General features: G+C 49.1%; 1 protein-coding gene and 1 long non-coding RNA gene across 7 annotated transcripts in view; one reads left to right on the top strand and one right to left on the bottom strand.

Annotated features, from left to right (window-relative positions):
• Positions 1 to 23576, top strand: part of Arrb1 (arrestin beta 1) — an 89217-nt gene that overhangs the window by 56878 nt on the left and 8763 nt on the right. For 3 of the 4 annotated variants that reach the window (XM_027942661.2, XM_071616496.1, XM_071616498.1), the window contains 10 exons: positions 10613 to 10657; positions 11322 to 11518; positions 12826 to 12885; positions 13686 to 13753; positions 15576 to 15711; positions 16533 to 16617; positions 17058 to 17130; positions 19063 to 19200; positions 20381 to 20464; positions 21605 to 21628. In XM_027942661.2, the coding sequence (XP_027798462.1) occupies positions 10613 to 10657; positions 11322 to 11518; positions 12826 to 12885; positions 13686 to 13753; positions 15576 to 15711; positions 16533 to 16617; positions 17058 to 17130; positions 19063 to 19200; positions 20381 to 20464; positions 21605 to 21628 (910 nt within the window). The remainder of the gene's footprint in view (positions 1 to 10612; positions 10658 to 11321; positions 11519 to 12825; positions 12886 to 13685; positions 13754 to 15575; positions 15712 to 16532; positions 16618 to 17057; positions 17131 to 19062; positions 19201 to 20380; positions 20465 to 21604; positions 21629 to 23576) is intronic. The other variant, XM_071616497.1, reaches the window with a different exon arrangement.
• LOC114084259 (uncharacterized) lies at positions 224 to 7754 on the bottom strand. Of its 3 annotated transcripts, XR_011708576.1 has the most exons (6): positions 7616 to 7754; positions 6304 to 6379; positions 3392 to 3525; positions 2986 to 3053; positions 1012 to 1185; positions 224 to 497 (listed from the first exon to the last, which is right to left on the bottom strand). It is a non-coding gene; the product is annotated as an uncharacterized lncRNA (long non-coding RNA). The 3 variants fall into 3 exon arrangements; XR_011708577.1 differs by lacking the exon at positions 2986 to 3053; XR_011708575.1 differs by lacking the exons at positions 224 to 497; positions 1012 to 1185; positions 2986 to 3053 and having other exon boundaries at positions 3142 to 3525.

Raw genomic sequence — 23576 nt, 5'->3', positions numbered from 1 at the left:
TCCCTGGCCTCTGCCCACTGAGTGCCAGGAATACCCCACACTCCAGTTACAATGATCAAAAACATCCTTAGATTTGCTAAGGGACCCCTTAGGGGGCAAATCACTCCTGGTTAAGAACCACTGCTCAGGCTGGGGTTGTGGCTCAGTGGTGGAGTGCTTGCCTAACACATATGAGGTACTAGGTTCCATCCTCAACACTGTAAGGGTCCCGCGAAACGTCGGAGAAAGAGACCACCAAGTGACCACTCATGCAATTGGCAGAAGGGGATTTATTGAACCAGCATGCTGGGGCTCTGTGCCCACTCAAGAAGGGAAAGCAGCCCAGAGCCCCGAGCAGGGGCTGAGCACTGCTTAAGTACACTTTTTGGGGAGGGCGGAAGGCTTTGTATACATCAGAACAAATCATCATGAAGCGCGGGAAAATTGAACAACAACTCCTAAACATGATTAGTTCATTCATTGGCAGGAACAGGTCAGGCTGGAGTGATAGGTCATTCCTAAGGAGAGTACACATTCAAACTGATTGGTTTAGGCCCTGCAAGGCCTACGTGCGACCACACAGAGCCCTTCAGTTATTAAATAACCAAGCAGCCAGGGGAAATGTTTACTGGGCGGTTCTAAGCATTGTCTTAACAGCTACAGAAATTTCAGGTTTTGCAGGTAGCATAGAAACCTAACAATACCTCCTTTACATTTTAACTCAGACCTTGCAGCTTAGAAACTTTTACAACACCCGGTCTTTTACCCTTTAACTTTTACGCTTTAACTTCAATTTCTTTTACCCTTACATTCCCCACTCCTTTTTCTGACTACTTTTAATCTTAAAAGTAATGCATCACGATTATTGAAGGGTTTCACATTTTATGAGTTGTTTTGCGTTCCCTGGAATCATTTTCAGCATGGCCTCCATTTTAGATTCCACTCGGTATTAGACCCCGATTTATCTAACTACACTGACTACCTAACTTAAAATCTGGCTTTATTCCCCCCTCTAATTTGGGAACTCCTTACTGCTGATAAGGAAGGGGGGCAAAGAGGATCTTTCCGGCTTCTTCAGGCTGAAAAGGGACGGTGTGGGGCAAGCAGTTTGGAGTCCCCCTTTAATAATCGGGTCTATCGAGTGGTCCATGATAAAAGTCCAATTGAGAAGTATTAGGCTGGAGGGCCATTCGAGGGATAGGTGGTCTATAAGAGAAACAAGAATTCATTAATTTACTGGAACCATATTGATGCAGCAATAAATGTCACAGCACAGGAATATGCCAATGAGTATAACGGCCAAGACAGAGAATAACAATGTTTTTCACCAGGAGGTACCAAGAACCAGGAGCTAAGATATTGTTTCCACGACAAAGTTGCTGAGGACATGGCTTCTATCTGAGCATGTAAATCTTTAAGGACCTTTGTCACCTTGCCAGAAATGTCAGGGATGTAAACACAACAACTAACATTTAGGTTTACAGATGTCCTTTTCCTTTAAGATATAGTCTAATAATTTAATGTCATCTGATCTTGCGAAATCCTTTTATTAGTATGACCTGTGTCTAATAGAGAAACCTTTAATTCTGCTACTTAGGGCTGGATAACCATACTAGCAAACACCAAACCTACCTGTGTAGGTTAGGAATATCTGTGGGCCTTAAACTAAAAACTACTCTGGCAGTTCCTTTTAATAGTTATCAGGCATTCCTGTCTGAGAATCTCTTTTGTAGCCTCCAGTTTACTTATTTTTGGAAGTTACATTTAATTATTATTATCATTTAAAATGTCCAGGAACAACTGTGCTTTGGCTTTAACTGTCTTTGCTAAGTGTTTAAGATGAAGCAAGTCAAACTGACTTTTGTTCTTATCTATTGTCAACAGTCAGCTGAGTTTCCCTGGGAGTCCTCGGGGAACTTCATAGCAGCTTCTCAGTTCTGCTAGTGCCATTTACCTTAGGATGGGTCCAGGCCTTGCTTGACCATGTAGCTTCCCTCGGAAGCCTCAGGGATGTCTCCCCTTTTTAATGACCCTCCTCTTCACAGCAAATGTACCGATTGGCTTTCTGTCCTCCACTGGTCTCATTAATCTCCCTGCTCAGGAGGTTATGTGGCCTAGAGTTGCAGAGCCCTTTGGAGAAGTCCCCTATTCCCTGATTCAGACTGACTCAGAGGGCAAAAGCCGAATATTGGTTTTCTTGGCCCTTTTAATTTAACTAATTTTAAAAACTTGATCTTAAACATCTAGCAAATAAGTTAATAGCCTTATATTAAGAGCACTGGGCTTTAATGTTTATCTCTCTATCCTGTAGGTGATAACTCCTTATCTTATGTTGACCCAGGTTGTGTTCTTAAAGCAATACCTCTTTAAAACATTAGCAGGCAATCCTTAAACCATCTATAAGCAAACTACAAAACAAAACTAACTAGGGTAAAAACATATTTAGCTTATATAATAGCTACCTTGAATTTTGGCAGGGTTATACATCATAATTTCCTATTTGAGATCCTAGTAATCTTGGCAAAAACCTACTTTTGGACACAACTTTAACTGTACTGAAATCTGGCTTACTTTTTTTATAGCCACTTTCACATGTAGTGAGATGGGACAGAGCCTTATCTCAAGTAAGGCAGGGCTCTTTATAAATCTCAAGTACTATAGTTCTGAAGCTGATCATTTTACAAAGTTTACATAAATTGTTGTTCAAGTTTACATGAACATTAGCTAACACAACATAATATCACACCTAAAACATGAATTAAAGGCTGAAAGCTTTTAACCTCTTGTAGAAAAGTAGTAATGTACTTTTGTATTTTGCAATAAAACCTTTACACAGATTAGGCTCTCATTAACTTAAAAATACATTTAAATTGTATCTCAGTGTGAAAAGTAACATGGAACTGTACATATCTTATTGATAACAAGTCCAGTTGTAGAACACAAATGATATAAACAAATGTTTATATCATTTATATCAACATGTTTTTCTTTTAAGCCTAAAATTACCATACAACTTTAGAACACCAGCTTGATATAATGTTCTTTTGAAGCTTCTACCTTACAGACTTGTATACCTGGAAGATATGAACACATTAATAGCACCATAATTAACCTTGCAAAAAGCTGTGTGCTTATATAGAACTAAGGGGGAGATGGTAGGGCTTAGATAAGTGGCAGGCAACCCATTTATTAGTAAGTTCTTCCAGATAGGCGCCAAGTTGGCGTTACCAGCACCTGAAGAAAATCAGAGCGAATAAAAACAGAATGAAGATAAAGATTAAAGCAAAGGTCAATTTTTGGCAGAAGTTCCATGCTGGGGGACTGACAGAAAAGAGACCAAGGGCCATGAGGAAGCTTAGAAGGACATAAAGACTCATGAATCCAGGATGGCAGATTATGAGATTCTCCGAACTTGTTGTCTCCCATTGTCTGATGTCCGTTGCATTCCATCGTGCCTGGTAGTGAGCTTCAGCACTGAGTGAACTGTTCTCTTGAAGATGCTGGGGGTTCATCGGTCGTCAGAGGCCGGTAGTGCCTAAGCAGAAGCTGGTTGAAAGTCTAATTAGAAACTTTCTGCAATTGGTTTTGGAAGAACATTATGCAGAGTAAGAGAGCACAAGAAAAGTACTGAAAAATAACAGTTGTTGTTTAACCATAGTTGTATAATTTTTAATTTTTTTTAAGATTACTTGCTCAAAAACTTATACACATAACCAACTTACACAGACCTTTTTTATCACTTACTTAAACCTTCTTAATTACTTAATCACATAGACTCTCTTATCCAGAAACACATTTTCCCTCTATTAAATCCATACCTAAAACTTTCTAGTTTTTCTTTTCCATCTGTTAACCTCCTTCTGTTCACATTTTAAAACAATATCTGTAAATTTCTGAATTTAAGCAGATTATTTTATAGACATCAACATTTTATTAGGGTCTTTTTGAACACCTAGAAAAACTTATAAGCTTAATTTTAAAGACATCTTTACTTTTATCTGTTTATCTAATTTAAATTGAACCATTTGAATCACGTGAATCAAAGATATTTGGATCCATTTTTAAATTTTTTTATGAGCGCTCCTCATCTGTTAATTGTCATATCACTGCAGGATATATGGACATACACACATACAGACATACCAACATACAACACATAACACAAGTGTAACACCCTAGTAGCTTTTTCAGGTGAAATCTCCATTGCAATGTTTAAAAACTCCACAGTTGATCAGAAATAGGACTGATCAGAAAACATTAACCCATCTGTGGGATTAAAATCATGAGCTCCAAAAAAAAAAAAAAAAAAAAATACAGAATCTAAGAAAAAGCAAGAGTCCTAAAAAAGATGACTGGCCAGTAATTAATAAATACCATATAATTTACTTTTTGGTTGGGGTCTAGTTTGAGTTCAGGTAAAAAGACACTTTAACTCTTTTTTTTTCCTTGGGCCTGAAATCTGTCTCCTGCTGAGTGCCCCAAGCTGCTTCTATTTGCATATCAGCTTAAGTCCTGGCTGAGGTCTGGAAGGAACTGGGAAAACTGAAATTCTGAGCAGAAACCTCATGCCTAAGGCATTTTAGCTATAAGTCATAATTTTCAGGTTTAAGATGCAATTCTCAAAATATCTTTATATCTCTTTACATTAGAAACATTTGCCCACACAAAACTGAAAATAGGATCTTTTTCTGATAATATAAAGGCCACCATCAGAGGAAATTCCCTCAGGATCATTAAGCTGCTTAAGTTAATGCACTGGAATACCTAGTGAAATTTTCTCAGGCTACCCAGTTCAAAATTGAAACTTTCTAATTTTTTTTACCCTAAGTATTTAAGTTTTCTAGCATGAACTATCTGAAATCAAACTAAACAATTGCTTAAACCCAACTTTTAACTGCAAGATAGTGCAATGCTTTAGAAACCCATTCAGATACCAAATTGTTACAATAAAAAAAAATCGTCTTTTAGATACACATTTAGCCAAGATCATCCCCAAGAAACAATCTATAACATCAACACATTACTGCATTTATTGTCTCATTAGCTAAGCAAACAGAGGTGGGGTAGTCCCTAAAGTGCAGGTAAGGAAGGAGGAGACTCCCCAAAGCAAAATGGCTTTGGCAGATGCTGGGAGCCCCTTAGTTCCACCTTTTACTTATAGGATTAGTTCCTCTGGCTTGGTCTGACCCCAGGCACTAGGCATTTCTCACATCTCCTAACTTTTCAGTAGTCAGCTTCCCAAAAAGTTCATCTTCTGCTTGCAGTTGTTTCGAGTTTGAGAAAAGTTAAAGCGAGATATCACAGTTTTTAGACCCCAGGCATTTCCCTCTGCAGTGGGTGTGCTCAAGCCAACTACAGGAAGAAAAGAAAACACTGCTTCCCTAATCTCGCTCAACAAAGGGGGGGATAAAGTTTATCAAAATTCTTTAAAACACAGCTAAGAGAGGTGTAAAAGGTGAGAACAGAAAAGCTGGCGGTTCTATTGACTTTTTGTCCCTCACAGGAGAAGCATTAGGTTAAAATTTAGCTAAAGTTACTTCCACACATCTAAGGCCTTTTGGAATTTGGGACTCTGCATCGGTCCAAAGTAAAACAATGCCATCACACTTAACAGAGACACAGACAAAAAGACACACAAAGATCATCATGCAGCTCCTGTTCGTTCACAACCCCAATATCTACAATCTTGTGACTCAGGGAGAATGGAGGGAAAAGGGGGAGGAGCAGAAAGATTGAGTGATAGGATCTTGGGGGAAGGGGTCCGAGTGGAGGCAGGGACCAAGAAAGGCTTCAGGGACAGAGGCGTGGAATGGCTTTGTCCCATACTGGGAGTTACTCAGGCAGAGACAGGGACAATACAAACGTGACACAAACACGGACACACAGTAAACATTTAACACAAGTTTAGAAGCAGAGATTAAAGACAGGCAGTGAATTCAACCTGAGAAAGGAATTGCCGGCGAAACCAAACGGGTTGGCAGCAGAGTACAAACGAGGGCACTCTTGTCCCTCTACTGGGGGCACTTTCGCCCCCCCCCCCCCCGAATCCTCTAAGGTGTCCCTTAAGAGGAGTGGCCTGTGGATTAGGACACGTCTGTCACCACTGCCAGGGAGAATTTACACTCTCCGCTGACGGCCACACTGCCAACCCAACCAAACCAATCCAAGCCAAAAACCAAACCTGAACCAAAAAGCTCTGAGAACTTACGCTCTCCACCGAGCCCAAAACCAAAAAGCTCTAAGCGATCGCAAAGGAAAAACAAGAAGGAGAAGAAGGAGGAGAAGAAGAGGAGGAAGAAGAAGAGGAAGAGGCGCCTTACTTACCCCCTAAAGGAGTCCGTTGGAGGTCTCCTTGTCCGGCGATGTGCTTTTCCCGGCCAACGCACCAAATGTAAGGGTCCTGCGAAACGTCGGAGAAAGAGACCACCAAGTGACCACTCATGCAATTGGCAGAAGGGGATTTATTGAACCAGCATGCTGGGGCTCCGTGCCCACTCAAGAAGGGAAAGCAGCCCAGAGCCCCGAGCAGGGGCTGAGCACTGCTTAAGTACACTTTTTGGGGAGGGAGGAGGGCTTTGTATACATCAGAACAAATCATCATGAGGCGCGGGAAAATTGAACAACAACTCCTAAACATGATTAGTTCATTCATTGGCAGGAACAGGTCAGGCTGGAGTGATAGGTCATTCCTAAGGAGAGTACACATTCAAACTGATTGGTTTAGGCCCTGCAAGGCCTACGTGCGACCACACAGAGCCCTTCAGTTATTAAATAACCAAGCAGCCAGGGGAAATGTTTACTGGGCGGTTCTAAGCATTGTCTTAACAGCTACAGAAATTTCAGGTTTTGCAGGTAGCATAGAAACCTAACAATACCTCCTTTACATTTTAACTCAGACCTTGCAGCTTAGAAACTTTTACAACACCCGGTCTTTTACCCTTTAACTTTTACGCTTTAACTTCAATTTCTTTTACCCTTACAACACCACATAAAAATACATAAATAGCTCGGCACAGTGGCACATGCCTATGATCCCAGTGGCTTGGGAGGCTGAGACAGGAGGATTGCAAGTTCAAAGCCAGCCTCAGCAAAAAGCGAGGTGCTAAGCAACTCAGTGAGACCCTGTCTCTAAATAAATACAAAATAGGGCTGGGGATGTGGCTCAGTGGTCGAGTGCCCCTGAGTTCAATCCCCCCCCAAAACAAAAATAATAACAAAAATAAATAAAGTAAAGGTATTGTGTCCATTTACAACTAAAAAGATACATATTTTTTAAAAAGAGCCACTGCTCTTGTTGGAAGATCCTTGGGCTCATTTCCTCTTCCCACAAGGGAAGGGAGAGAAGCCCAGAATCACCCCCATTTTATGAATAAACAAAGTGAGGCCAGATAGGTAGCTTTGTTTGTTTGTTTGTTTTGTTTTGTTTTAAGAAGGACATGAACAAAGTAATGCCAACGGAGGTAACAGGTTGTGAGTGTGGGGGTTGGAAACTGCATAAGGCCAAGGCTAGGCGAAGAAGCTGGGATGTGCTGCTGCTTGGAACTAGCCCCAGAGAACGTGGCCTCTTGTTTTGGTCAGTGACCGAAAGACCTGACAAGAACAACATTAGAGGAGGAAATGTTTATTTGGAGCTCACAGTTTCAGAGATCTCCGTCCATAAATGGCTGACTCTCTCGCTCTGGGCCTGAGGAGAGGTGGAACATCTTGGTGCAAAGGTATAGAGGAGGAGAGCAGTTCAGGATACGGCATCAGGAAGGAAAGGGGGGGAGAGAGAGAGAGAGAGAGAGGGGGAGGGAGAGAGAGAGAGAGAGAGAGAGAATATATACCCCAAAGGGTTACCCCTAGTCACTTATCTCCTCCAGCCACACTCCACTACCCTGCAGTTCCCACCCAGTTGATCCCCGCCAGTGGTTAGGTCAAGGTTCTCACAATTCAGTCATTTCCATCTAAACTTTCTCGCATTGTCTAATACATGAGCTTTGATGGGGCTACCTCCTGTCCCCCCACCCCGCCCCTTTCTCTCTCTCTTTTTTTGGTACCCAGGATTGAACCTAGTGATGCTTAACCACTGAGCCACATCCCTAGACCCTTTTTTTCTTTTTAAAATTTTTTTTTAGACAGGGTCTAAAAACATTTTGAGACAGGATCTCCTTAAGTTGCTTAGGGCCTCAGGGCCTCCCTAAGTTGCTGAGGCTGGCCTTGAACTTGGGATCCTCTCCCAAGTCACTGAAACACAGTGCCTGGCCGGGGGACACCTCATATTTAAACCATATCACCTCTTTGCTCCTGTTTCCAGGGGGCTGTCCTGGGGCCAGAGGTCAGGGAGGACCTGTGTGGCTCCTGAGCCAAGAGCAGGGTTTATAGAGGGGCAGGTTTCAGCTCACCAGGGGCAATTCCTTGCCGACACAGGGACCCCTGTGCCAAAGGAGTGTGAACAGGCCCGGCAGCTTCTGGGAGGCCAGCTCCATCCAGACCTCACCCTTTATGCCCTGGGGCAGGATGATTCCACTCTTCCTCCCAGGCCAGGTCTGGGGACTGTGTTTGGTGTCTTCCAAGGCTCAGTGCTTCCCCCTGCCAATTGCATCTTCTCCCTGAACTGGCCCCTGAGAGGCTGTGATCGACTTTGGGCCATTATTTCTAGAGGACTCTGTGAGCCCAGAGCTGAGCAACCTTGTTGAGGACAGCATCAGAGGCTGGAGGAGAGCAAGGGCAGGAGGGGACCAGCTCCCCAGAACATGCAGTCACCTGAGAGCAGTCCAGCAGGTGTTTACAGAGCACCCTCTTTGTGCTGTGGGGACCCAGAGGGCTCTGGGGTGCTGTCCAGGGTTGACTGCATGAAACACAGTAAGAAATGCTTTGCCCATCATGACATTTTCCTCTGGCTTGATCAGATAATATCCTCCCTATGTTCCCCATCAAACCTGGGTGCTGGTTCAAACCTGGCCTGGATCAGGGGACATTTGTCTTTTTTCGCGGGCATGGGCACTAGGGATTGAACCCAGGAGCACTTTACCTGGGTTACATCCCCAGTGCTCTTTAGTTTTGATTTTCAGACAAGATCTCCATAAGTTGCTGAGGGTCTTGCTAAGTTGCTGAGGCTGGCCTTGAACTTGCAATCCTCTTGCTTCAGCCTCCCAAGTTGCTGGGATTGTAGGCCTATGCCACCGTGCCTGGCCCAATGGGATATTTATGATCTTCCCCTGCCTCCAGTATCTGCTCCCAGGCCTCAGAGCCATGCCGTTCCTCTGCCTGCCTTGGCCTAGCCCTTAGTCATCCAGTAGACAATCCTTGCTTGTCCTTTGAGAACCTGGCTCCAGCCTCTCTCCCTAGGGAGCCTTTCATGACACCCCTGGTGGGGTGAGCTGCCCTCACTGGGGCTCCCTATGTACTGATTATCCACTGAGCCCTGGTGTCCAGTGCAGGACATAACACAAAGGACACATCACCACGAACAGAAGAAAGATGCCTGGATAGGCTGGGGGATGAGTTGGGCATGCACTGACCAGCTGCCCCAGGACCTGCCCAGGATGGGCTGGACTATGGCCTTCCAGACACTCACTTCCGTTAAGTCATCTGAGATTCCCCAAAGGGTTGGCTGTGGGGGTGACATGGGCTTGGGTGGGTAGTGTCTCAGGTGTGGGTGGAGAAGGTTTAGGGAGAGATGGGCTGGGGATGCCAGGTAAGGAGATGACCCCGAGCCAATGCTCCTGGCCTCCTGGAGTGCTGGGCCAAGAAAATGTCTTCTGTGTCCAGCTGGGCACTCTAAGAAACAGGCTGGAGAGGGACACCAGGACACATTCCATACCCTCTGTCATGCTCATGTGTGCTGGGCTCTGTCTAAGCACTGTCCACACATGACACATTTCACACTGTGCACATTGACACAGACCATCCACCTGTCCTCATGTGGATCACAGTCCCAGATCCACAGATCCCAAATCTAGACTGCTCCAAAAACATAACTCTGTTCCTAACTAACTTTGATATCGAGTTCATCTATCAGCAAACTGAGGCTGAACTGATGTGAGGCCTTCGTTAGCCTTATTTGTCACTCCACGATGGGGACATGTTCTGAGAAGTGCATCACTAAGTGATTTTGTCATTGTGGAATATTATCGTGTGCATACACACAAACTAAGACAACCACTATGTCACTAGGTGGTAATATCTCATGGGACCACCTTCTAAGTGGGGTCCTCTGAAACATTACATGGCATGTGACTTTATCTGTGTTTCCCTGCAGAGGTATTCCTGGCTTCACAGCAGGTGTCCATCCCACAGGGGGAAGTACCTAAAATTCAGAACATGTATCATATTGCCTCACTACAATTCAGAACTTCTGAATTCCAAAGTGTACCTGGCCTACAGGTTTCAGACCCACAATATTCTTAGTAACAGATGAAGAAACACAAATGAAGTAGGCTGCCCAAAGTCAATGGCTGGGCTCTTGGGCATTCTGGGGTGGGCAGGGGGTGGGCATAGTCGCGACCAGGCTGGGTGGTAGAGTGCCACCCCTGGGTGCTGCTGGCCTTCCAATTTCCTATGCTTTTGGAAGCAGAGATGGCTGGTATGGGTGGGCGTTGGGGAGGGGAGGCCAAGTTGGGAGGGTCTGCTCACCCTCTGTCTCCCCCAGATGGTGTGGTCCTGGTGGATCCTGAGTATCTCAAGGAGAGGAGAGGTAGGTTGTGGCCCACCCCCCACCTTCCAGGGCTTCTTCCCGCCAACCTCAGCCAGGGTCTTGCTGACTGCCAGGCAGGATATTGGCTAATCTAACTGCCCCTCCCTGCCCATCTCACTGGTCCCGTTCTGCAAGCACCCACATAGGTGCTCTTGCCTCCTCCAGCTGGGGCAGCCCTGCCCATGCCAGGCTAGGAGACCTTATCAGTGCCAGAGTACTTTTCTTATCACTGTGTCATGACAGTGACAAGGCTGGGGTGCTGAGAGGGCAGGAATTAGGGTCTTCTTTCACAGAGGAGAAAGCGGAAGAGATTGTGCCCAGCCAGCAGGGAGGCAGGGCAGGGGCTGGGCTGGGCTGAGACCTTGTGTCCTGGACACTGCCCTGTACTTGCTTCTCGTCCTCTGCCAGCCCCTGACCCCATCAAACAGTCCATGACCTGTGACCCTCACACATGTCCAACTGGAGTGGGACGGGGAGGATGGAGCTGGCTGAGCAGGCAGCCCCACTTCCTCCAAGGTCTTGAGTAACAGCCCTTCCAAGGGACAGAGCACACCCTCTCCACGGGAGCTTGGACAAACCTGTGGCCTCCAGTCAGCACTCTCGGGGGTGGGTGGGTGGGTGCGGCCCTCCCAGGCCTGTCCTTAGTGCTTCTTGCTCCCCACAGTCTATGTGACACTGACCTGCGCCTTCCGCTATGGCCGGGAGGATCTGGATGTCCTGGGCCTGACCTTTCGCAAAGACCTGTTTGTGGCCAACGTGCAGTCCTTCCCGCCGGCCCCCGAGGACAAGAAGCCCCTGACGCGGCTGCAGGAGCGCCTTATCAAGAAGCTGGGCGAGCACGCCTACCCCTTCACCTTTGAGGTCAGGGACTGCCAGCCCCGCCCGGGCCCGGGTCCAGAGGGGCCGCCTCCAGGAAGCGCTCAGGGTGGGCACATGGGGGCAGCGGGGGCAGCCGCTCTGTGTCACCCAGTTCCCCAGTGTACGCTGGGACCTGGGGCACTGTCACTTACACTACCTGGTAAGTGTCTCTTCTCTGGCCACGGCTGGGGGCGTCACCCTTACCTCTGGGCTATTCCTCGGACCTTCCCAAGCCTGGGTCACTGGTGGGAGAAAGGGGGGCCCAGGGGTGGCTGAAGAGAAAGAGCCCTGGGTTGTGACAAGGTGTTCCCCCTCAGGTTGGTTGCCATTGTGCCCAGTGTCGACCCAGCTCACGGGGGTGGGGTGGGGGTGTAGGGGCTGTACCTCCCTGTCCTGCCACCTTTCAGTTCTGAGATTCCAAGGTTCGCGTTACACAATTTCTGTTTCCTAGACTCTCTGATTCTGTGCATCTTCCCTGTCCTGTGAGCGGTCGAGAATGGAGGGGAGGCACAGAAGCATCTTTTCATGTAGATGTATTAGTTTCCTTTGGTTGCTGTCATAAGTGACCACACATTGGTGACCTACCAGTTAAAATGACACACATTCATGACCTTACCCACCATTCTGTTTCCACGGGGCTAAAACCAAGGCGTGGGCAGGGCCATGTCCCTTCTGGAGGCTTTAGGGGAGCACCCATGCCCGCAGCTTCTCCAGCTTCACATTCCAGGGAGGCTGCGCACACTCCTGTGCTCTTGGTCCCCTTCCTCCACCCTCAGAGCCAGCAATGGTGCCTTGAGCCTTTCTCCGTCCTTCACTCTTGCACAGACTCTTCAGCTTCCTCTTCTGTCTTTCATGGGTACATTGGGCCCACCTGGACAATCCAGATGCCTGTCCCCATCTCAATGTTCATCTGCAAAGTCCTCTTGTTGCATAATGTAACACTGGTCACATGATATGGGGATTAGGGTGTGGACATCTTTCAGGAGCCACAGTAGACATCATGGAAACACCTTTCTCAACTATTGCTTCGAGGAGTGGGTTGGGCCAAACCCTTTAGATGAAGAATAGTTAAGTCCTTGTCTTCACTGGAGGGGCCTCTGGCCCTGGATGGCACATGGTGTGGCGTGTTCTGATGGGGGAGACACAGCCTATTCCAGGGACCCCTAGTCTGGTGGGGGCAGGTGGCCTGTCCTTGGGCCTTGGTCAGATGAGTGTGTGTGAGTGTGGGAGTGTGGGAATGTCAGGGATGTGGAGACACGGGGAGGGACAGTGGTAGATGTGACAGATGGCTGATTCTGTCTTCTAAACAGATCCCTCCAAACCTCCCATGCTCTGTGACGTTGCAACCAGGGCCTGAAGACACGGGGAAGGTAGGTGCATCATCTACCTGGGTCCAGGACTCTCGTGTCCCCAGGTCCCTGGCTTTCTCCCTGGGAGGTGCTGGACATGTAGAACCACCCTCCCTGTTAGAGACTCCTATGGTCTAGACCCAGTTGATCCCTCCTGGGTCAACCAATCTCTTCAGACCAGGTTGCGGATATAGTTAGCCCCACTCCGACATCCCGTGATATGTCCCTGTCACTGATCCTATTATTGGCTGCAACTGGACCAAAATGTTCTGAGGATCTACACCTGGCCTCACAACCTTGTATGGTGGTGAAATCACCACTGTTCCTCACAGAGGAAACGGAGGCTCAGAGAGAAGCCACACCTGCAGTGCCCCAGGCCCCAGACCTTCAAAGCAATTTCTTTATCTGCCAGGCAGAGATAACAGAGGGCTGGGGGAGACACCGGAGCAGGGTCTGCATATAGTAGGTGTCCCCGGGCAGGGCTGCCTATTGTCATTTCTGGGCAGCTGCTATGATGAGGACAGCCAAGGGGCTGAGGCTGGAGTCCAGGGAGAAGGACCTAGACACACTGGTTTGGACTCCTGGTGATGGTGGAGTCAGGAATAGCTCAGTGGGAATGTTGGTGGAGTAGGCAGCTGCAGAAGGGGGCAGTGCCGTCCGGGGGCTAAGTACAAGGCTTTGGCGTCATACCCAGGAGCTGTGGGCTGCAGGAGCTTAGCGTCCCTTCCAGTGTCCTGGTTTGTAAAATGAGTGCAGGCTGGCTGTGCCCTGGAGACCCTGCCTCTTCCAAGGCCCCGGGGTCAGCTCCGCCTCCTCCACAGGCCTGTGGTGTGGACTATGAAGTCAAAGCATTCTGTGCTGAGAACCTGGAGGAGAAGATCCATAAGAGGTGCGTGAGGCGCTGGCTGTGGAGAGGGAGGGGACAGAAGGGAGGGGCAAGTCTGAAGAGAGCTAAGTCACAGTACCCAGAAATTTGCATGGAAGGCTGCACACTCCAGCCTCAGAGCTCTGGGAGGGCACTCTGGAAGGCAGGCAGGTCATGGAAGGCTTCCAGGGGGAGGTGACCTCAATTGCTCTGCCTCAAGACTGCTTCTCCTTTGCACCACTGTACCAGTTCCCTCCCTTATCTTCCTTCCTCTAGTCTCATCCTCTCCAGACTGCTGGTCTTTTTATTTTTGGAAAAAAAAAAAAAATCCTAAATTCAGATGGTGTTCAACGCTGAGCATGATGTCTGCAGGCTATCATTTCCCAGTTTTCTTCCTGGGAGGGGATCAGCAGGAGGTGGAGTAAGTGTGTCAGTAGGGGCCTCTAAGCAAGAGAAAGAAGTGGGGAGAGCCAACCCATGTCTCAGAGAAGGGAATGCGCTCTCCTGAAGTCCCCTATAGAGGGAACCCATGTTGGCAGCCAAAACAAAGCTGGCCCTGACTTCATGGCTGCCCTTCTTGGGGTCAAGTCCTGTCCTGCTTCCTGGCCTGACGGACCTTAGCCAGCAACTCTGATGCCACCACATCCAAAGCCTGTTCCTACACGAGGCTGGCACCAGCTAGGCAGCCTTTCTAGGGAGTGGTTCAAGTTTGCCACCTGGTGGCCACAGGGTGTACTACAGGTGTTTCCATCAGCAGCCCTGGCAGCTCATGGGCATGAGACTGGAACCTTCTCCCTCACTTCATTGTCCCCCTTTTTCCTCCTAAGACCTGAGACTAGTAGTAGGGAAGGAAGGGTACTGTGGGTGTGGGAAGGAACTTGAGCAGAACAAGGGAAAGGAGGCAACACTGAGAGCCACCACCCTGATCCCACCACCAATGGGACCTTTAAGTCCACACGAAATGAGGAAGCACACACAGAAGACTTACTAGTGATAATGAGATAGTAGCTATCGTTTCTCAAGGGCTGACTAGGTGCCAGACATGCTCCGTGAGTGCTGGACAGCTGTGGACTGGCTGAGGGGTGGGTCCTGCTATTGTCAACATTTTACAGTTGAGGCGGCTCAGGCTCAGTGCAGTGACTCAGGCCACACAGTTAGGGAGAGGAGGGGTAGGAGTGTGACCCCGGCTCTCTGGTTCCCGGGGGTGGAGGTGGCTTGTGGCTTGTCTGAGCAATGCCAGCACTCCCTGCATGCTACAGAGATGGCCTCACTGAGTCCCCATCCCTTCCTCAGCTCTATGTGTCGTCACTTCCTCTCGGAGCTCTGTCACCTTCACTGAGCCCCTCCTTCTGTGGGCCTCCGCCCCCTCACTGAGGGTCTCCTTTCATTGTCCTGCAACCCTCTGGCTGAACCCCACACCTCCCAAGCCCCTGTTTCTTCCTGGGATCCATCCTCTGAGCATGTTTTACTGAAAGGGTCTTCATTCCATGGCAGGCACTGTCGTAGATGCTAAAAACATAGCAGTAAACAATTTAGACAAGTCTCTGTCCATAAGGAGCTTACACTATTAGGTGACATGAGGAGGCAGGAGGTGAAAGCAGTTCCTTTCTTACCATCCTCTTGGGTACCAAGACACAGACCCAAATGAGGTGCTGCCATGGGGTGGCTCAGGGACAGAATGGGGAAGGATGGAGTGGGCCAAGTGGTGACAGTCTAAGTCAGCCTCTCTAGTTAGCTGGCAGTGGGCGCCCTGGCAGCCTCTTAAGTAGGAGAGGGATGTAGAGGTTGCAAAGAAAGGGGATGAGGCAGGTGACCCTGGCATCTTTCACTCCACCCTTTCCACCAGGAATTCTGTGCGTCTGGTCATCCGGAAGGTTCAGTATGCCCCGGAGAGGCCTGGCCCCCAGCCCACAGCTGAGACCACCAGGCAGTTCCTCATGTCGGACAAGCCCCTGCACCTAGAAGCCTCCCTGGACAAGGAGGTATGAAGCTTGGGCTTGGCAGGGGTGGGGCTGCTCCACAAGGGCCCTTATACCCCACCGACTCCCTGCAAGCCAGTGGTAAAGGTAAAGAGGGATACAGAGGGGCCCGTAGACTCCCTGCCATAATCTTGCTTAGCCCTAAGCTATGAGACAGCACCTGACAAAGGCGGGGGACTCTAATCCAGCTGACTGATACCTGCTCTGAGTGCAGGGGACTTCTCCTCGAGGCATGGACACCCCCTTTCCCTGTAGGCAGCTGCAGGCAGGTACCTGGGACAAGATGTGGGATGAAACCCTACAGTGAGAATTCAGAGCTGGTTCCCTTAGGGAACTGGGCAGCCCTTCTTCTCCTTCCCAGCTCCTTCCAGAGCCTCCTGTGTCCAAACTGTTGATCTGGCAAGAACTTGAGACATTCCCTAGTTCAACCCCTGTTGTATACAGAAGTCTGGGCTTCAGCCTTCCTTGCTACTCAGGGTAGATGATATGGAAGAGACTTTCAGAGGCTTAGACAACCTGTCCAATATCACATGGCTGTTATTATAGTCATCCTTACTGGTGGCCAGGACAGGACTGGTGCTGGGAATATACCTTTGAATTCAAATACCTCTCAATGGTCCCACAAGGGAACTGAAAGCTAATATACTTGGTGGCTTCAATGCTATATTTGCATTAATGGGAAGTGGCTGAAGCCCTTGGGGCAGTTGTCAGAATAGCTTAGATTTGAGGAGCTTGGGAGGGCTGTTTCGGGAGGGCTTTTTCCCCTTTCCCTTTACCTAGAACGTGGGTGTCTTCCCAACCAAGGCTCTCCTTTCTTCTCCCAGATCTATTACCATGGAGAACCCATCAGCGTCAACGTCCACGTCACCAACAACACCAACAAGACAGTGAAGAAAATCAAGATCTCGGGTACCCTGGGGAGAGGGTCAGCTTGGGGTGGGCAAGAGGGGACCCTTTCAAGGGTTGGGGGGGATCACTAGAGGCTCTCCTCTTGTCATGATCCTTGAGATAACTACTGCCAAAGACTTCTGAAGCCTAGGGCCTGCCCTGAGCCAAGAGACCCTTGGAGGCTGGTGCCTCAGGCTGCTCATGGCCAGTTCAGGCCATCCCTTATCTCAGGTTTCCTGGGCCCTGGACATGGCTGTCCCTACAGGGATGACCTTTGGCTATGGGATGAAATGGGTATTTCAGAGGCTACATTTTGGGGGGAAGATGGCGGTGGTGTCCTACAAATTCTCCCAGGTAGACTCTGGCTGTTACCCGGAACTGAGCATCCCACCTCGGGCAGCCGGGAATACCCCCTGGGAGCGGCACCTCTGGTTCACGCGCCCTTCCACCTCCTTCCCTAGTGCGCCAGTATGCGGACATCTGCCTTTTCAACACAGCACAGTACAAGTGCCCCGTGGCCATGGAGGAGGCTGAGTAAGTGAGCGCACGCTGGGCCTCGGGAGTGTGGGGTTGGGTGGCAGTCCAGTCACAGGCCCAGCTGGCTCTTCTCCACCTGGCGGAGGGCTGGGCCTCAGCCTTCCTTGCCACTCAGAAGAGATGATGTGGAAGAGACTTTCAGAAACCGTCCACCTGATTTAGTTAACAGTGGTAGAGCACTTGCCTAGCATGTGTGAGGCGCTGGGTTCAATATTTAGCACCACATAATAAATAAATAAAATAAAGGTATTGTGTCCATCTATAACAAAAAAAGAAAAAGAAAAAGAAAATGCACACTGCAGTCAAAGAAAAGACTCCATAAACCTTGAACAACAAAACAAGAGCTAAGGAGTGAAAGGAAATTGGGTTGTCGAGTGAGAATAATATGACACTGTACCAGAAACCTGGGTGGAAAGGAGAAACTTTTCTCTGAGCTTCCTGGGAGTTGGGGCAAAGGCCCTGGGTGTACAACTTTTAGTAATCCCCCTCACTGGGTAAAAGGGGTGTATGTGGGAGGATATAGAATAATTGTCCAGAAAACAAAAAATGTCCAGGTTTGAGGAGAGCTGCTATGGTGAGCGTGGAACTTTGTCCCAAGTTTATTGGCAGATAAGATGCGAGGAGAGATCTCAAGTTTATTGGCAGATAAGGAGAGAGGCATCTTATCTAGAGGAAGTGAATACTCCCAAAAGAAGACACATCTTTTTTTTATTTTTTTTCTTTTGCTCCTGGTCTTTGGGAGTGGGGTGGCAATTGCATTGTATGTAGTTTTACATATATGGGGATATTTATTCATATATAATTACAGTCAATATTTTTTGCAACTTAAAGACATTTTAAAAGTTGGTGTGGCTTGTATGATTGCGCACACCTGTAATCTCAGCAACTCTGGAGACTGAGGCAAGAGGATGGAGAGTTCAAAGCCAGCCTCAGCAACTTAGCAAGGCCCTAAGCAACTCAGTGAGACCCAGTCTCTAAATAAAATATTAAAAAGGGCTGGGGATGTGGCTCAGTGGTCAAGTGCCCCTGAGTTCAATCCCTGGTACAAAAGAAAAAAGTTATATGTGATCTCGGAGATAGTTTTTAATGTGACTGTGCTATGAGTAGATCAAACATTCCCTCTTATTGGTTATTTCCTCTACCCACTATTGATAGAAAAAAATAAAAAACAAAGCCGTGAGGCCTAGAATCCTGGTGAAGGGTGCAGTGAGGTGACCCAGAGCCAGAGCACCCTGTATCCCCAGAGGGACACCCTCAGCTCTGCCAATGTGCACAGGAGCACAGGGCAGCCAGCAGGGACAGCAGGACGCTGCTCCTGTGGATGGCCTGCCTGGTCTCTTTACTTCCTGCGGAGGCCTGTGAGGTGGGGGCTGCTACTGTCCTAGTATGACGATGGGGAGATGGGCTCAGAGAGCGGTGACCTGCTCAGCTCACAGAACTTACAAGAGGCTGGCTCCAGGGCTGGCCCCTGTCATCTGCTGCACCCCTGCTGTTTTCTTGAAAGGGGGAGGGGATGGAGCAAGCATTAGAAAAAATGGAACAACCCAAATACCCTGCACCATGGCTAGATGTGCCATAAAGCAAGCGAAGTTTTCATTGCGTAGCCTGAGTGGCAGGTTCATGGTGTCCTGTGGCTTCATTTATGGTTGCAGGTAGCTGTTATTTTAAAGGTAAATGTACTGCGTAGTGCTGTGCTGTTTCTCCACCCCAGGGTCCCTGCTGGGTATGGTATAGATGTGCCTCTTTTCGGTGGCTGTGGTCTCTCTGCCAGAGCCAGGCCTAGCCCAAGTGTTCTCCGCAGTTGGGGAATGGAGGGTTGGCAGAGGGAACTCGGGGCCAGGCTGTGCTAGATGTCCTAACTGGGTTAGGGCACAGGGCTGGGATTGTCTGTGGGTAGGGCCACCTCCACACCTACTTCCCTTCTTTCAGTGACACTGTGGCACCCAGTTCGACGTTCTGCAAAGTTTACACGCTGACTCCTTTCCTGGCCAATAACCGAGAGAAGCGAGGCCTCGCCCTGGATGGGAAACTCAAGCACGAAGACACGAACCTGGCCTCCAGCACCCTGTGAGGACCTGCCCTCCTGGTCTCAGGCTCCCGCTGCTGTCCTTAGTCCCAACTGTCAAGGAAAAGGCTCAGGCTGCCCTCTTCCCTCAGCCTTGTCTATGGCCTGTCCACCGAATCTTGAGTGGTCAGGGAGGCTGTCCCCCTACGCCCATCCTCCTGGGGGGACCCAGAGGACAACACAGGCCACTAGACCTGGCTCATTCAGTCTGTGCCAGCCCTGGTAGTTGGTCTGGAGGAGCAGCTGGAAAGGCTTCCTGCCAGAGGCAGCAGATCCTGACCTGGTGTCCTCAGTCAGAAGGGTGTAGCCTGAGGCCAGCAAGGCCAGAGGGAAGGAGGAACTCCTAGGAGGTCCCAGCAGAAGGGGGACTGGAGAGTTCGGGACAGTGAGCTGGGTGGACCAGACATGGTGCATCCCTTCAAGTCAGGGACCCCTGGGCCATCTGTCACTACTGCCCGTGGGCATCACTGAATCCTTCAAGTCACCCTGCTGTAGCAGAGCCTCGGGGTGTGGGGTGCCTGTTGTACCCTCCCTGCTGAGCCCCACGCTCTGACTGGGCTCCAACCTGCCTCTGCAGCCCCTGTATCCCCGCTGCCAACCCAGGCTGCCCTTGGACCAGCCTCTCTTCCTCACGCCCTGCAGAGGCTGCCCACTGACCTCCAAGATTCCCACCGGCTCCTCTACCCTGGCTCTAACTCTACCTGTCCTCAAGACTTTGTCAGGGCACCAGCCACCTCCTGGAGATGTCCTTTCCTGACCCTTGCCCGCAACTGCCCCCAGCCTCTCCAAATTCCCAGTTCAGTCCTTTCTGCTCACAAGTTACTGAGCACTAAACCATGGCTGGGAGAAGCTGGACTCATTAGTGAGGAGTTAGAGCCCCACCCCTCACAGCCCTGCCAGACACTGGCCACGAAGGGGTGGGGAGCTTACCAAGCACACAGTGAGGGCTCTCACCTCCAAATCTGGAACTCAGGGCTTCAAGTTCCAGCTTCCTAAGGGTAGAGGTCACCTTTTCTCACCTCCGCTGGGACCAGGGTGGGCCACTCACTGGACTCCATTGGACATGGTAGCTGAGTGGCCAGGAGAGGGATGGACAGTGCTGTCCTCCACCGCATCCTGCCACCTGCAGTGCCTCACCCATCAGAGAACCCTGTGGATCAGCTTCCCTGTGTCACCTTGTAGGTTGAGGGAAGGCGCCAACCGTGAGATCCTGGGGATCATTGTTTCCTACAAAGTGAAGGTGAAGCTGGTGGTGTCTCGAGGCGGGTGAGTGTTCTAGCCCAGCCCAAGAGCCCAGATGTACAGGGGCCCGCAGCCCCCCACCCCATTCCTCCTGTTGGACCTTTCAGCTGTATCTCTTGTGGAGGAGGAATGGGGCGGGAGGACTTCCTGTTCTTCTCTTCCTCCTTTCTGTTCCTCTTCTCCTCAGCTCCCTTTCCCTCTCCTGCAGTGGCTCTGGGCCGTCCTTCCCCATCCCGGCTTTTTCCCACTCTCTTTGTCCTCTTCATGGCAGGTCAGGACCTTGCACTGAGTACTGTGCCTGGTCCAGGAGGGAGAGCAGGTCCTAGAGGGCACCACGATGCTCACACACCTCCAGACATAGCACCCACGCCACTCTTGCCCAGGCTGATCTGCTGGGGAAACAGCCAAAGCGGAGGGCTCAGAACCCCTGAGCTGGATTGGGGATTTGTAGCTCAGCTGACTCCCATTTTATAGATGGGGAAACAGAAGTCCAAATGGTTCCTGAACTCTTCTCCTTGAGCCCTGGGTTACGGGCTGGGTGCTGGGGTCCCAGTAGTGGACTGGATATATTTCCTGTCCTACAGTATATAGTTTGGTGGGAGCTTAGAAAAAGCTCCCATTGCCCCATATATTGGGGTACATATTATAAATCAAGTATTAAGGCTTCTAATTTGTTAAAGGAATTCCCCCCCCCCCCTTAATTTAGGTCATAAATGTCTATGGAAAGATTGAAAAAATGAAATAACATTAGACATTAAGTCTCTTTATTATTAAAATAATGACTCTTTGCAGGTGGCAGTGTGTAATACTGACTGTATATTATAGGAACTCTCTAAATCCCAAATCCCATGTCATGTGACCTTGCAGGACCCACAGTTTTCCATATGCTTCCGGATCCCCCAAAGTCTTCCTTCTGCCATTAGCTATTCCTGACAGGGAGGAAGAGCTCCTTTACAGAGGAGGATCCGGGGGCCCACCTCGGCCCCTGGGCAGGTAGATGCCACATCAGTCTCCCTGAATGAGCAGTCAGGGCGTGCAGGGGTCGGGGGTGCGTCCCTCGGGTCCGTCTGCTCTGCTGGGCAGCAGAGGAGGTGAATAATGTGTTTTTTCTTCCTCTCTGCACTCTCTCCTGACCACTCCTCCTGCCTCCTCTGGCCCACCCAGCCTGTTGGGAGATCTTGCGTCCAGGTAAAGTCCCTCCTTCATCCTGCTTGAGCCACCTCCCTGGAGGGCCCAGAGACAATTGGCCTAACTGGTCAGGACCACAGGGCACTGGGTTGAAAGGAATCTAGTGGTCATTTCAGAACTTGGGACCAGGTGTATGCTGGGCTAGACCCTTCTCTAGGGATGAGGGAGACATGGCCTTTCCTTAAAACCTTGCCATGCTCTTTCATCCCATTCCAGTGACAGGGACCTTTACAGACAGCAGTGATCTGGGGAGTGGCCACCAGCAGAGCTGACTGAATTCTAATCACCTGATTTATAGGCTGTTTAGGAGAAATGCAGGCCTCGTGGCTTAGAAACTTCTACACTAATGAGAACGAACTACTGGCTCCGTGTTGCTAAGGACAGGTCCTCAGAGATCCAATTTTGTAGACAAGATTCCCTTGTAATTTGGTTGGATGGATTTAACATTCCAAAAATGCCCCCAACATAGCCATTTGGCTTCCCATCACAAGATGGCAGTGTCACCCGTCCTAAGAAATCTTGGTCTAGTTTGAGAGATGACAATAATTCAATTTAGTTCTGTATAATTTGGCAAAGACTTTCTGAACCTAGACTTGTGCCCAGCTTTATGCTGTTCTCCAAAGTCCCAAAGAGGAGTCAGAAGTGTCCCTTTTCCTATCCCTTATGTCTTGGGGGAAAATTAAGGTCCAGATCCTTTCAGCCATATCCTATGTGGTCTCCATGAAGACTGGCCAATTCAGTCTTCCATTCACTTCCATCTGATGGCTCACTCTTTCAAGTGAACACTTTGGAAGCAAAAAACAAAACAAGCCCCCCCCCCCGCCCCCCTGCCCCACACACACACACACACACACACACACGCAAAGCAGAAAGGAAAGGAAAAAGCCAATGAAAAAGAAAGAGCCTTCAGGAGGCTGAGGCAGGAGGATGGTGAGTTCAAATCCAGCCTTAGCAAAAGTGAGATGCTGAGCAACTTTAAATAAGATACAGAATAGGGCTGGAGATGTGACTTGGTGGTCAAGTGCCCCTGAGTTTAATTCCCAGTACCCCCTGCCAAAAAGGAAAAAGAAAGAAAGAAAAAAAAAGTCTTATAAGACCCTCACGTTGCCAGGCAGTTATACACGCCTGTATTCCCAGCAACTCCAGAGGCTGAGGTGGGAGGATTGCAAGTTCCAGGCCAGCCCCAGCAACAGTGAGACCTGGTCTTGAAATAAAAAATAAAAAGGGCTGGAGATGTAGCTCAGTGGTGGAGTGCCCTGGGTTCAACTCCTAGTACCAAAAAAAGAAAACCCAAAGCAAAAGGCCCCTGTGTTCCCATGGAGGGGAAGTACTGGTTCTGACAGGCTCACGCTTCACAGTTTAACCAGATCTTTTACCTACAATGTCTGCTGGAAATTCCAGTGCTTCTAGAAGGTAGGCGTTGTTCTCCCATGTTTCCAAATGAGCTCAGTGGGACTCAAGGCTGTAAAGTGTTCCACCATTGAGAGGGAGGCTGGCAGAGCCTTTCTGATCGCATAACTTGTGCCCTGACCACTCCATTCTCTGTCCCTTCACCCTTCCCAGCTGCCTTGAGCAACAAAACCAATAAATGTGGCTATGCCTGGAGGTACTCAGGGTTTGAGGGGTGTCCTAGGGTGATGGCACCCAAGCTGAAAGATGCCTTCAGGGCTGCTTCTGTCAGTCTCAATTCTGCTGTTGTCACAGTAGTTAAGGGAGTGAATTATGGAGCCATCACTTACTATTAATAGTTGTATGTAAGAGACTTTAATCTCCTTGTGCCTCAGTTTCCCAATCCATACATTGGGGGTAAATAATAGGGTTGTTATAAGGATTAAATGAGTTCCTCTAAGGAAGGGGCCTAGAACAGTCCTTGGCACAGTCACGCCATGCAAATGTCTGCTTTTTTATTCTGTCAGGAGCAAGGGAGAGAGGCCTTGTCAGAGGCACT

Source organism: Marmota flaviventris, chromosome 9 (assembly GCF_047511675.1).
Source record: "Marmota flaviventris isolate mMarFla1 chromosome 9, mMarFla1.hap1, whole genome shotgun sequence".
In the NCBI taxonomy this organism is placed as follows: Eukaryota; Metazoa; Chordata; class Mammalia; order Rodentia; family Sciuridae; genus Marmota; species Marmota flaviventris.
Note: the sequence above shows the minus strand (reverse complement) of the source record. Positions and strands in the feature narration are given on the sequence as shown.